This window comes from Bactrocera neohumeralis, chromosome 4 (genome assembly GCF_024586455.1).
Source record: "Bactrocera neohumeralis isolate Rockhampton chromosome 4, APGP_CSIRO_Bneo_wtdbg2-racon-allhic-juicebox.fasta_v2, whole genome shotgun sequence".
Taxonomy (NCBI): Eukaryota; Metazoa; Arthropoda; class Insecta; order Diptera; family Tephritidae; genus Bactrocera; species Bactrocera neohumeralis.
The window spans coordinates 90,135,338-90,149,266 of NC_065921.1; the positions used below are offsets into that span (position 1 = coordinate 90,135,338).

Genomic DNA, 13,929 nt, shown 5'->3' on the forward strand with positions numbered 1-13,929 from the left:
TTTTTCAGATTTACACATATACATACATACATATGTATGTATGTATGTACAAATATTTTCACACATTCTTCTGGTTTTTGTTGGCTACCGAGCGTATCAATATGGTGCCTTCACTTTGCTGTTATGTCAATAAAAACCTGACAAATCATGGCCAAAAGGGGGCGCTTGCTGCACAGTGGCTGTTGGCTGCTGCAACGATGATATCAGCTGTTCGATTTTATTTTTTTTTTTTGTTTGTTTTTATGGAATAAATAGCATGTTTGCTTTGCTGTTTCAGAGATGGATTTTTGAAATAGATATCGTTGTGGAAATTCATTCCACGTTTTAACCACTTTCGAAAGCTATGCAAATGGGGGTTGGCAAACAGAAAATATGTAGTAGAGTGGGGCAGAGCACGCAGAAATTAGCTAGAACACATTAAATACAAAAAAACTGTAGCGATTCGTAGCACACACACACACACAACACACATTAATATCCAAGTGTATTTTTGCCGAAAATCAGCGACGGCGCGCACATTTTAGTTAGTCTCTACTTTGGCTTTATTGTTATAATTATTTCTTTTCCATTCTTTTGATCACACAGCACTTTATATTGTATATTTGTGTTATGTTTGTTTGCCGCTAAACGTACCTTACTCGCAGAGTTTCAGTTTCAAACTGAAGTCTGCTCAAGCAAACGAGAATCTATAAGATAAGCAAGCACACGCACGCACTCAGATACTCACTCAATGTTTTTGCTGCTTTTATGGCAACTTTGCAAAGCTGCCTGCTGCCTTCACACGGCTACACACAGATTCGCTTAAAACACGTCATTATTTGCCCCAGTTCTCCACATGCGCCCTTCACAGCACACAACTTTTTGCCACTCTCGCGATGTAATTGTTTTGGCGCTCGCCGCTCTCTCACTCTCACGCATACACTCCTATTTTCTTTACAAATCATCAAAAAGTTTATTGGTAAGCTTTCCGACGTGTGCGCAGCTTTAAAGTTAAATTTAACCGTTTTAATCCATTTTGTTTATTTCAGGAACGCCTGTGTATATGCTTCAGTGGCTGGAAGCTTTGCAATTATTAACGGTATTCTCCACTTTCAAATTGCACATGAAAGCTGCTGCAATAAAGGTTTACGACTGGAATAGAAAGAATATAACAAAAAAATACAAATTAAAAGTGTGAAAGTAAAAACTAATGGAATAACTGAAGGGACTAGAACTATCAGTAGCAGCTGAATGTACCGTTTTCTCTTAGAACTAGTGCAAACTGATACTTCGCTAGATAAGCAATAATTGTGGCATTCATCGTCAAGCGTGAGAGTGCATACACCACACCTCTGTCAAAATTTTAAATAAGTTCAACGTAAGGAACCAAATTGGTATTTATGGTAAACTATTAAAGATACTTGCCTTTTATAGTCCGAAGCAGAGCGTAGAAAAATATATTTTGATTGTGCCCCTGATATTCATTCTACACCTGTGAGGAAATATTATGTGCATTATTGAGCAGCGTGCTTGCTTGCACCTTCATCCTTCATCTCTCCCAACCCACGCCTTATTCAAATTGTTGAAATATACACAATTCTTGTTGTTTTATTTTACATAAACTTTTTTTTGGCTTTATTTCATTTCTGTCTATTTTGCTTCTGTATTACCATATGTATTGGATTGCAAATATGTATGCATGTCAATTATTACTTTGAAATCGTTTTTTACTTCCGAAATGCTGAGTTACTTATTCGTGTGTTGAAATGCATCGCTCAATGGCGAGTTTTGTATTTTAACTACTTGTCAATTTTTGGTGCCGCATAAGTGTGTATGTTCATATGAATCTTGATAGTCTTTGTATATCGTCTTGAATATGTTTTCTTTTATTATGCAATTACTCCTTCTTTTTCTGCTTTTCATTAAGTAGGTTTCGCATGTATGTATGTATGTATATTCAACACTTTATTATTACTAAATTATCAATTAAATGTCAATTGTAAAAAATCATCGCTTCTTGTTTTCAATTTTCGTTATTCCCTTATTCTGTATTTGTTTAAATTAAAAACTTATTACATTACTTAGATTTTAAGCGTGTTTAGTGGTGTTACATACATATGTATATCTATTATAAACAAGGATGTGACAAAGTTATTAGTTTAATACATCTTCAATTGTGGTTTTTGTAGTTTTTATCGCTCAGAATAAAATCATACATGTAGTACATACAACAATACAACTAGTACGCCGCGGCGCGCCGTGAGTTCACAAACAAAATACTGCAAGGAAACAAAGTGGGTAAGCAGCTGAGAAGCCTTTGTACACACTTTCTGAGCTGAACTTTTAATCAGTATAACATACAAGTCCGTATTTTCCGACAATTTTTGCCAAGCTCTTTCGATTCTCGGCTCGATTTACCAACCACCTTTGGGCTTGTCAACTTAGTCACATACGGAAGTATTTACTGGTATTAGTACTCAACACTTACATACATACATTCTTTATATGCTGCTTTTCACAGCTTTCATTTCGAATGATTTGCTTCGCTGTGCTTATGTAAACTACATTTATTTAAACTTACTCACTAGTTTGGTTTCCTTTACTCACAACTGTTTGCCATACAATGCACACTTTTTTGCACAAATCCATGTGTTTGTTTGTAGTGCGTTTACTATAGCCTATATTTTGTATTTGTATATGTGGAAACTCTAAAACAATTTTACTATTTGCAGACTTGTTGTCGACTGATTGATGTTTAAAGCGTGCAGAAATGCGCTGCATTTTCGAAACTTTACGACTTGGGAAGGGTTTCGAATGCTTTCGAAAACACTGTCATTGCTGAAAGTTGCGTAGCGGCTTACCGAAACACAAAATATGGAAATCAATAATTTTAACAGCATAAGAAATATTGCAGCTTCACAGCAGCATCCGCTTTACTATGTCAACGTACGGTTTATGGTCTATCGCATTATCTTAGAAAACAAATGTAAATTGAAAGTTATTTTTTTTTATTTTAGGTCTCTAATGCAGCCAGCAGCTGTGTCTGCCACTAAATCCACAACTTTGAAGTTTATCCAAATTCTCTAATTACCAGTTAATAAATTATGTGTATAACTGTAAAAAAAAGACATAGCTGCAGCTATGAGCGCTCATTTTCGCGTATAATCTGCAAGTATTCGTTTTATCATAATTTTTAGTGTTACTGTACTTACGCACTACTTATTTGAAGAAGTTTCATATCTACGAATTTACGCTTCCAAATATTTCGGCCAAATTCTTATGCATTCGCATTCGTAGCTCATCTTCGATGCGTCGATCTAATCGCGTGTACATATGTACTTATATATTAACAATTATGTTTAGTACTTTTTTTTAGTTTTAATCTCTTACAATTCATGAATGTTTTTAATCGTTCATTTCATTGTTTTTTTATTCACGTTTGATATATTGTATTATTATCAGAGTATGCATATTATATAATAGTAATAGTAACATTTAGAAAGCAGTTCTCTTCTGGTATGTAATCGAATTTGTGTTTAGTTTTTGTTATTTTTCATTGTTTTTTTTTTTAATTTTTGCTTTACAAAGTGTTTAGATAATTGCTATGTAGTACATATAATATTAATGAATGGTCGCATGAATGCACTTAAATCGCACTATAACTATGTATGTATGTATATATTTATGTATATGTATAAGTATACGTTATAAATAATTCACACAGAACGGTGTGTACGTGCAAAAGAAATAAAAATGCATTGAAGTAATAGAAATTAAAACATATACTTAACACATGTATGTATATGTTAACATATGCGTATGTGTGTGTATAAAAAAAATCTAATACAAAATTTGGCGGTGTCATTGCATTGCAAACGATTCGCTCATTTAGTTATGTTTCATGTGTTGTTCCTTTCAAAAGCATATATACCATACATAATTGGGTTAATAGAATCCAAGTTTACAGTTTTTGATGTTCGCAGCCGGACTAAAAACGCGTTTGCCTACAAAATGGAAAATTATCTTACAGATGCTGCGTATATGATAAGGAACTATAGAATTTTAGAATATGTATGCGGCAGTTTATAAAGTTAAATACACAAAAATAATACATATTGGCAAATTTTGTACGAGAGACTTGCTTGATTTACCACCCGAAGACAACTTACGAAGTATTCCGTTTAGCCAAAATAAAGCACAAAAAATATACATATTCAACTAAACCTATGTATGTATGTGGATAATTATACTATTTGTTCAATTTTGTTTTTTAATAGTAAAACTATGTCTATAGTAAATGTAATATAAATACAGCGAACATCGTATGATCAGTTTGAACATATTTTTTCTTCAAATTTTGTATATATTATTTGTAGATTCATGGAGCGAGCAACGATATATTACACTTAAATATTTTATATGTATGTATTTATTTTTTTATCTAATACGAATTTTTAATAAATTTATAGTACGAAGGTTCAACTTCGAGAGATATTTTCGAAATATGAAACGTTTGCTTGCAATCACCTACACAAAGCGACATTAACACGTAATACGTGGATTGCCCACGTGCTGTTTGAACGCGTTGCGTTGCGTTGCGTTTTGATAACGTACTATTTGCTTCGCGAAGAAGGGTTTTTCGCGATGGCTACTACAATGCGTACATACTTCGGTATGTAAATGAACATGAAAACGCCGGCAATTTGAGTAAGTGTGTGTTTTGGGATATCATTTTCACTGTTATTTTTTGTTATTTTTGTAATTTTTGTATTATTGACTACTACATTAAATTTTGTATTTATTTAAAAATTTTCAATACGTATTCAGTTCATTGTTTATTCGTTACTTGTTAATATGGTTGTGTTGTTATGACCGTTAGATTAGCACCAGCCGTGCTACATAACTTGTTGATATCCTAAGCTATATATTTAGCTTGAGTAATGTGTGTTATTTTTTATCTTAGCTTTTATGTATAATTATGGAAGTAAGTATTCCGTTTTTTCCATTTAAACGTTTGTAGATAATATATATATATGTATATATATAAAAGAATGTTTGTTGTTTTTTGCAAACTGCAGTTTGTTGCTAAATTAAAACAAATAGGTCCACAACGAATTCCAATACATTCCACACATCCAACTACTTCACTTTATCACCGACAAATATATTTTTGATCACCGTTCGGCGGCTGCTAAAGCTGCTCGTACCAGACTGTTGCCGATCTTATCTTCGATTGAATTCGGATTTTATAACTGCAAGCATTGAAATTGTTATTATATATATTTACAGTGAATGTGACTGAAAAGCTGATGTGTGTATCAAGACTAACCTTCTATAATTTCTTGTTTAACCTTTTGTATCTCAGAGCGAATCTCTTTCAGAATATCAGCCTTTAAAGTGTCCAACTCAGTGCTTGATAAAGCCAATGACAGACCATCGCCATTAACCTGCTGTACAATAACAAATGCCACATCAAATACAAAATTTTGAATACTACCAAATGTTATGACGAGGAATGTTACAGACCTTAAGTATCGTCTCCTCGCTAGCGCTACCAAATCGCTTGCGCATCGGTCGTGGTGACTCGCTACCACTGTTCGATGTATTATTGGAAGAGGCATTGCAATTCGTATTCGATGATGAAGAGCCAAGTTTGTGTGGCAAAGTGTTTGACTTTTCCCAGGGACGCTGTTTTACTTCCGGTTCGACTTCGGGCTAAAATAGCGCAACGGAAATGCATACATTTTCTCCAGTATAAACGTTAACGATAGACGATTTACCTCTTTCTTTTCGGCCTGTGCACGTCGTCGTGCCAATGTTTTAGCCATTTCATCCATCATGGAAGCCATACCGGTGGAGCTCCGACCGATTGTGCCGTAGTTACCGCTGCCGCCGCTTGAGGTGCTGCTACCGCTATTTTCTGTAGGTGCCGCCGATGGCTGCAAATTAATTGGGATATTACGATTACGTTTAATGCAGATCAATATAAATTACCTTATTCTTCTTCAGCTTGGCTTGTTGCAACTGAGCCGCCAATGATCCCATAAGATCGGCTTGAGGATCGTCCTTTTTCGATGATGGAGCGCCTCCCGCGGGAGGCGGAGGTGGTGGTGGTGGCGCCGCAGCTGCTGCCGGCGGTGGTGGCGGTGCGGCTGGTGCTTGTGGTGCGCTACGATTAACGTTTGCCGGTGGCGGCATCGGTGCTGGAGGTACACTACTACCACCCATCATAGGCGGAGCTGGAGCACCTATGCCTCCGAATGGAGGTGGTGGTGGCGGTGGCGGTGCTGCAGCAGCACCAGCAGCAGCAGCAACACCTACGCCACCACTGCCACCACCATTCTGCATTACACCACTTGGAGCTTGTTGTGGTGGCTGCTGCATCTGCATTGGTTGTCCACCATATACACCACTACTCGAGCTAACGGATGTGGGCAGCGCTGGCTGCGATTGCGAAGAAGAAACGTAAATTGGACCGCTGCCACCGCCGCCACCACCGATACCGTTCTGATGTGGTGGCGGCATTGGTGGCTGAGGCGCCCCTGGTATGCATTGTGGCGGCGGCTGTTGCTGTTGTGAATATTGATGCAGATTAAGATTCGGATTAGAATTAGATAACATAAAGTGGCTGGGCTGGTACTGTGATGATGACGAATGATGTTGTGGTTGGTTGCAATGGTTGGTGGTAGTTGGTGTGATAAGAATTATGGCAAGTCAGGCAATACAGGCATTACAGATAGGCGGACGGGCGGACAGGCAGCAGGAGTTTATTGTTTGGATGTTTTCAATATTTATGTACATTTAGATTTTTTTTTGTTTTTGCAATTATCGATTTTTCCGATCGAAGGCCAATTTTTAATGGATTCCAAAGTTGTGTACAAGGATCAAGTTTAAACCAAAATTACAACAGAATTTCAAAGTATGTAAAGCACACAAATTTCAGATGAAATGAAAGAGAAATTTAAAGCATAAATAAACGATCACAAAAACAAATAGTTTTGTGTTGAGCTATGCTCTTAAATACGCAAACACCAAAGGCAACTGTACGTTTACCTTCGAAAGACATACCTGTGATTGTGGCGGATAGCCGGCGTTAACCAGCTGTTGTGCGGAATAAACGTGCGAGGCCTGTGGAGCCTGTTGCATCTGCTGAGGTGCGTGGTACTGCGGCTGACCCGGAACAGGTGGAATATGCGTCTGTTGCTGTAAACCGTTGGGCTGGCCCGCCTGACCATATGGCGGCTGAGGCTGCTGCTGCGGTATTGTCATCTGCTGTGGTTGCGGAGCCGCTGGAGCGCTAAGGGAATTTCTTTAGTGGTGAAATGGATTTTTTCGGATAGGCAAATTCGATAAGGAAGATTTTGATTTTGATGTGATTTGGTGTGACAATTAAGTGAGGGAATTTAAAAAGTGATAGATGACAGGTTTGGGGTTAGTTAGTAACGAATTCAATTAAAGGAGAAAAAAAATTGTTATGAAAATTTAAGTAAACAGAGTGCATGTCGTATTCAGAAAGGGAGGTCGGTTAGTAAGGAGGCGATGACACAAGTCATTCGTGAATTTTATAGATCGGGTGCAGAAAAAAGACAAAACAAAACAAGATAAGTAAAAAGAAGATGTTAACCAAACTTATTAAAAAAGAAAAAATGTTTTATAAGAATATGCAAATTAGATGAATATATTAAATAAGCGTTTTAAAACTTGGACTTATCGTAAAAAAAATGGAGAATGAACTATCTGCGCATTTTAACCAATACTTCTCAAGGTATCACCAGATAATTTTAACTAATCGACCAACATAAAATAGCAACATAAATAGCAACATAAAAAAGTAGTTACTTTTATTTCACCAAATAAAGAAGCTTGTCATGACTGCTTAGTGATATGATAATTCCCACTTAATGCTTATCCTACTCCTATGAGTATATCAACATTTCTGTTGAAACTTCACATATCTTACAATTTCTCCATTTTCACTAGTCCAGCATCTTGAGTACAATCTACATATTAATGCGATTATTTACCTGCTGGTGCGATGATGTCCCTGCGGAGTCGGTGGGCTTTGTGGTATATTGTTTTGATTGGCCTGTGAAGTTGGAGTTTGAGCGGAAGGTGTGATTTGTCCAGTAATTTGTTGTTGCTGCCGCAAAATCGCCGCATCTTCACTTGTCATCGTACGATAGCCCATATCCTCCTCAAAACCATTCCCATTTGTGGGTAAACCGCCCATACCCATTGCACCGCCCATAACCGGGTTGTTGGCCAACCGACCACTGAGCACCTGCAAAGCATAGAAACATCAGTAAATTTGAGATTTGCCAATCGTCTACCCAAATCAGTTAAAATTACTCACATCCAACGCATGAACCATAGCCCGAGCAAAGGCCTCCGCATCATGTTGAGAGGAAAAGTTCAAGCCGTAAACGAACTTGGAATCGCGCCATTGATGAAATGTTGGTGTGGCTTGATTATATTTGAGACCCTTCAGTATGGAACAATTGATAACGACCTCGTGATCCTGCAGTTTGCGTCCAACAATCCGGAATGTGTTATTCTGTTGATGATGGTAGATCTGCACTTTGCTGAGGCCGGCCGAGGTGCCCGACGGCAACCAGCGCTTCAGGTTGTCATCGTAAACCATGACGGAGGCGCGGGCGCCAATAATACTTTGCTCACTGCTGAAACAAAACATGAAAAGAGTGCAACAAACATGAGATAAGTGGGAAAATCACATATTATATAATACATTGCATCAAATGTCAGCAACTTGAATGAGTTTAACAGGAAATTACAAAGTAAGAAACTTTTTGCAATTGCATTCTTCAATACTTATGTATGCATATGTGTGTGTGTTACATTCACACATGGATCACATATTTGAAACAAAGCTAGCAATGGTGAGGAAAGTGTAACGCAAAACCTGAGACAACGTGCCCTGCTTGACAAACACACTCTTACACACATGGTGTGTCAGGTTTGCCTATCATTCTTTCACACAACTGTCCACATAGTTCAAGTGGACCTTAGGTATTAACATTTCTGTGGATGAATCACTTCTAATGAAAACAAGAACACGTTCGGTTTGACAATGTTGTAGTAGCAAAAAAATTACGATTAGGTAGCGGAAAGAACCGTCAACAATAAAACTGGGAAAGCAAGTCCACCATATATACACATGCATATACATATGTATGTACATACATATGTATACTTACTTGCACTCGTGCTGCTTAAGCGCTTTTAACTATTTTTATAGAGCAAGTTGACTCGTCGGTTTGTATTGAGTAAATCGTTTAACCCTGTTGATTTTAAAAAGCTCACTTCTTCCAGATTTAGATTTATTCTCACTCATTGTCATATATAATAACCGGGTAAAGTGAAACGCGTAAATAAGAACAATGGATTTTTTTTGCTTCACAGCTATTTTGAAAGAAAACGACTGTAAATACATATGTAATTCGTTTAAGGATTAACACCAACCAAAAAAAATATTGACTTAATGACTTAGAAAAAATCCGCACATGTGCGACTTTGTTTACTCTAGTCCATGCCGACATACATAACCATAAACAAGTTCTCTGATTATGCCACAGGCGCAGTCAATAAGTGTGTACGCTACAAACAATAGCAGATTGACGGTGTAGCAAAGAAAAAACAGACAGATAAAGCATTGTTTCACAAAAACCGAGGTGCGATTCTTTAAAGGAACAATGCGAAAAATATCACAAGTCAAAAGCATTAACGAAATCCGTACACCACTAAAAAAGCCAACACTTTACTTGTGCGGTTTCACTTCGAACAATTTTATGTAGCGACAATCAGCAGTCCGGCAAACCGACTGCACTCCTACATTTCGCCTAAACGACCCGGTCTTACCAAAATGAAAACGAAACAACGAAAAAACTGCAATGGCTAAAAACAAGAGTCAACACAAAAGGCGGTCGAGTTGATGTGTTCACTTCAAAATAAAAAAGCAAAAGCGACAAAAAACAGTTACCAAACGACCAAAACGCAAAGAATATAAAAGGCAAGGAGGAAAGAAAAGAAAAGGCTTGAAAACCAGTCGCCGTGCGCAAATACTTAACTTTATGAACATATGGCAGACTAGTTCCAGTATGGACTGAGTTGCTATAAGTCAAGCAAGTTGTGTGCTAAGCGCGACTTCTATGCAACGCCAGATTATGCGTTTGTCATTACGTCTTCTGACATTGGCAACAACAAATGATGATGATGATAATGCGCCGATGACAAAAACGTACTGCGGCCTTTTGTGTGCACATGAGCATACGTGGGTACGTACGAGAGACACATAACTCAGTAGGTGTTACGTGTAATGAAAGTGAACTTCTTGCCCCGTTGGACGGGTTGTTGTTGTTGGACAGAAAGCACAAGATTGGCAACTTGGAGCATTTGAGTCAAAAGTGAAAACTTTATATGTGTGCAAGCGTCTAACCATATATACATAGATACATACATACATACATACATACATACATATACATATGTATATGCAAGTCGTTGCGCCCCAGAACTGTATTTGCATGTTTACATGTTGGCTAAATTACAAATTAGTTGCAAGCATTTACTTACATATGGATATATTATAGTCATAAATTCCATAAGTCCGCATAAATTGGAAAATTGCAAGTGAAATTTGCAAGGTACTCGAGCGTTGCAAGTAATTTACGGCTCTAATTGGCGTTGCACTTGCAGCAATATGCAACATGCACACACATATATATGTATATATATGTACATATGTATATATAAATATTGCAGTTGAAAGATATTGTATAAATAAAATCGCAGTTTTGGTCTTCTGCACACAAATCATGCGTTGATTGGCGTTTGCTGATTGAAACTTAATTGCGCAAAATTGAGCGATATTTAAGGCGTTGCGCTACCAACACGAGCAGATCAAGGTTATGCGAGACACATCTGTGTGGATGCAAACACTCGCCTCTATGCACGTATTGGGGCTGCGAACTTCTCGCTCAAGCAACTAAAAAGCGACTGGAAAACGATTAAATAAAAAATATAAAACATAAATTTTTGTAAAACTTAAGCGTTTATAAAACATCGCGAATAAAAGTGTCCGCCAGAGCGCAGATAAAAATTGTATGCTTTAATATCTTGTGTGTCATGTGTTATGGTTTTCAGGGCAATGGCTGCGAGTGTGCTGAAGATTGCATCTGTCCCCGGTGTGGATGAGACGAGCACAACACAGCGCGCACATATTGAGGCCATGACTCACGGGGATTCGATACGGTGTTCGAATGTAGAATGCAATAAGAAGAAGGAAGTAAGTAAATGAAAATAAGAAATCAAGTTCTCGGTGGACACGTACGAGTATAAGAAAGCGATTAGAACAATAAATATGTGAGGAAAAACAAGCGGGCATTCAACTATGGCAGGAGCCTAACTGGTCAATAAACTTTAACTGCAAGTCCAAAATAGAACAAATATCCTCAGCATTGTAATACTTAGTTTTTAGAAAGAGTAAGTAACATATAGATCATCACTGCAATTCGATTGTATGTCATGCAAATGATTTTCCAACACACAAACGCCAGCCGTTAGAAGCTAATTCGAGCGTTTGTAATTTTGCTATAAGCGTCCCTCCTAGTTTAAAGGAACCATATATTCGAGTAGAATCAATTTAGAGTACCATGCATACGAATATCACTTGCAGTAATTGGCCATCGGCACTCTTACGTACATATATCCAGCGTTGGCTGTTGTTGGCCAATTACTAATTAAATTCGCTTTGACCGAATTATGACGCGACGGCTGCGGATGAAAATGCTGATTATGTTGAGCTTGTTGTTGCTGCATTTGCTGTTGTTGTTGTTGTCTATATTCATGCAATTGTTGCAGTGCGCCGATCTCATAGCCGTCATAATCATCATCGGCGTTGTCCTCAACCCCCGCTGACCTGTCGCTCCTCACACAAATGGACGGCATCGAGTGCGTGTGTTGCAACTTGCGTGCATTGTTGAACGACAGCGTGGAAGAGCGATGCGACGTGGACGAGGGCGGTGACGAACCCAACCGTCTAGCATTGATCGCAGCTTCCACAATGGGCAATGAACCAAAGCCAGCAATTCTGCCGTCGCTGTCCATCATAAAATCGTTATCTTTATCCAAATCGTGTCCATCAATGCCACCAGCTGCTAAGTATGAACGCGGTGCCGGATGATGGGCATTGTAGTTGTAGTCTAGCGAACGCGCACCGCCACCGCCCTCATTTGCATTGTTGACAATTTGCGGTGCCTCATAAATGGGCGATGCTGCTGTTGCTGTTGTTGCAGCCATAGGCAAGTGCAATACTAGTTTATGATGCTCATAGAATGTGGTTGTTGCTGCGGCCGCGGCAGTTGCAGAGGCCGACGCTGAATTGGATTGGTGTAGCAATTGGTGCTGCTGATGGCGGTGGAAGTGCGGGTGTCGATGATCGAGCATATTAAGCTGTTGCAGCTCCTGTATCGAGTAGTAGTAATGGGAATCGTCTGGCTGATAAAGACGCGCGATGGCGGGATTGCTCGCGGACAGTGACGATGCTGAGGAGGGCGTGCGTGAGGGTGGTGGCGGGAAAAATGATTCATCTGCATTACTGGCCGCTGTGGCATTGGCTGCTGACTGAGCTACTTCGGAAGTAGACTTTCTGTGTTTTCTGCGCATTGTTGCTGTGTTCACATCAATATCAGCTGGATTTTGTTGGTCCTGTTGTTGTGCGGGACCACTTTGATACGCGAGTATTATTGGGCCATGCTGCGACTTATTGATGTATATATCACCATCGACGCAGTCCTCGTTAACATTTTTGTTGCTGGGTTTTTTACTTTTAAAAGATGCTTTGGCGTAAAGCTTTTTCATGGTTATAGGGAGCACACAGTCACTGCCCACTACAAATATACTTTGGCGTTCGATTGTACTTTGAGATTTCGTAAATATACTTCAACTTCTCGGTAACATTTCCACAAAAGACCGCATATTAACCATAACTATTTAACGTTTAAAATCTATACTTTTCTTATTTCATTTGGTTGTATTGGGAATGCACTTCATCATTACATATTCGCAAAATTCATCGAATATACAGTTCACTTATATTTTGTATTCCACACGAGCGAATTTCTGTTTAAAAATCTTACAAACACCGCTCAATACTTGTTAGAAGCCCATATAAGCCAGAAATCGCTGGTCAAATATGTATTAAGTATATATTTTGTATGCCGAGTTCGATTGCCGAAATTTCGCAATCGACAAAATAATAGACTAACCACGGCGATCAGTCAATATCTGTTGAAACTGTAACAAATAGCATGCGCTAGACAACGAAGCGCGCTCGCCGAACGCGATCACAACAAGACTTGATTAACAACTAAGGCCCGCGCACTGAATGTCGAATGTACTCATGGAGACTCTAGACTAAGATTGAGACTGCGCTGGCTAAGCCAGATATCTAACTGAACGCCATCCGACCGGCCTCCGCTCGCAGCGCTGATCAATTGACTCTCGAGAACCAACGCTACCACTACGGTATGCGGTTTGGGAGCGCGATAATCCACAGAGAGACAGCGCTACATGTATCAACATATATACACCATACATACATGCATATGTACAATTATGGGCATATCTTTCAGATGCCGACCGACAGTAATCACATTTAATGTTGTCTTCCGCATAGAATAGTAAGTGCACATACAAAAAACAGAAAACGCAATGGGCAATGGGCAATGAAAAGGTGTTAACGGAGGGGTGAACGGACAGGACAGATTGATTGAACCGACATCAACTTGAATGAACAAACTTAGCAGTACAACTCGGCAAGCAAAGCCGCAGTTGGCGAAGAGAACAAGTAAACAAGCGAACAATAATCACTGAGACACTCAGCGGTAAGAGATGGTCAGATTGTCTATCTTCTGCTAGAGCTAGTTTGCCAAG

At 38.7% G+C, this 13,929-nt stretch overlaps 2 protein-coding genes across 10 annotated transcripts in view; both read right to left on the reverse strand.

The window, feature by feature from the left end:
• LOC126757159 (uncharacterized) overlaps positions 1-651 on the reverse strand; it is a 28,547-nt gene extending 27,896 nt beyond the window's left edge. For 2 of the 4 annotated variants that reach the window (XM_050470830.1, XM_050470831.1), the window contains exon 1: positions 138-428. The gene's annotated coding sequence lies outside the window, so the exon portion shown is untranslated. Of the gene's footprint in view, positions 1-137; positions 430-633 lie in introns of those variants that run through there. The other 2 variants (XR_007666700.1, XM_050470832.1) reach the window with 2 other exon arrangements.
• A 925-nt stretch (positions 652-1,576) lies between these two features.
• On the reverse strand, positions 1,577-13,376 carry LOC126757124 (protein enabled). Of its 6 annotated transcripts, none has more exons than XM_050470748.1 (9): positions 11,699-13,376; positions 8,333-8,654; positions 8,004-8,260; positions 7,048-7,288; positions 5,974-6,618; positions 5,760-5,918; positions 5,506-5,694; positions 5,309-5,429; positions 1,577-5,231 (listed from the first exon to the last, which is right to left on the reverse strand). In XM_050470748.1, exons 1-9 carry the CDS (start codon positions 12,853-12,855, stop codon positions 5,203-5,205), a joined length of 3,120 nt encoding a protein of 1,039 aa, XP_050326705.1. In that variant the 5' UTR covers positions 12,856-13,376; the 3' UTR covers positions 1,577-5,202. The 6 variants fall into 6 exon arrangements, with proteins under 6 accessions (XP_050326705.1, XP_050326706.1, XP_050326703.1 ...); XM_050470749.1 differs by having other exon boundaries at positions 7,048-7,276; positions 8,333-8,657; XM_050470746.1 differs by having other exon boundaries at positions 8,333-8,657.
• Positions 13,377-13,929: the final 553 nt, after the last annotated feature.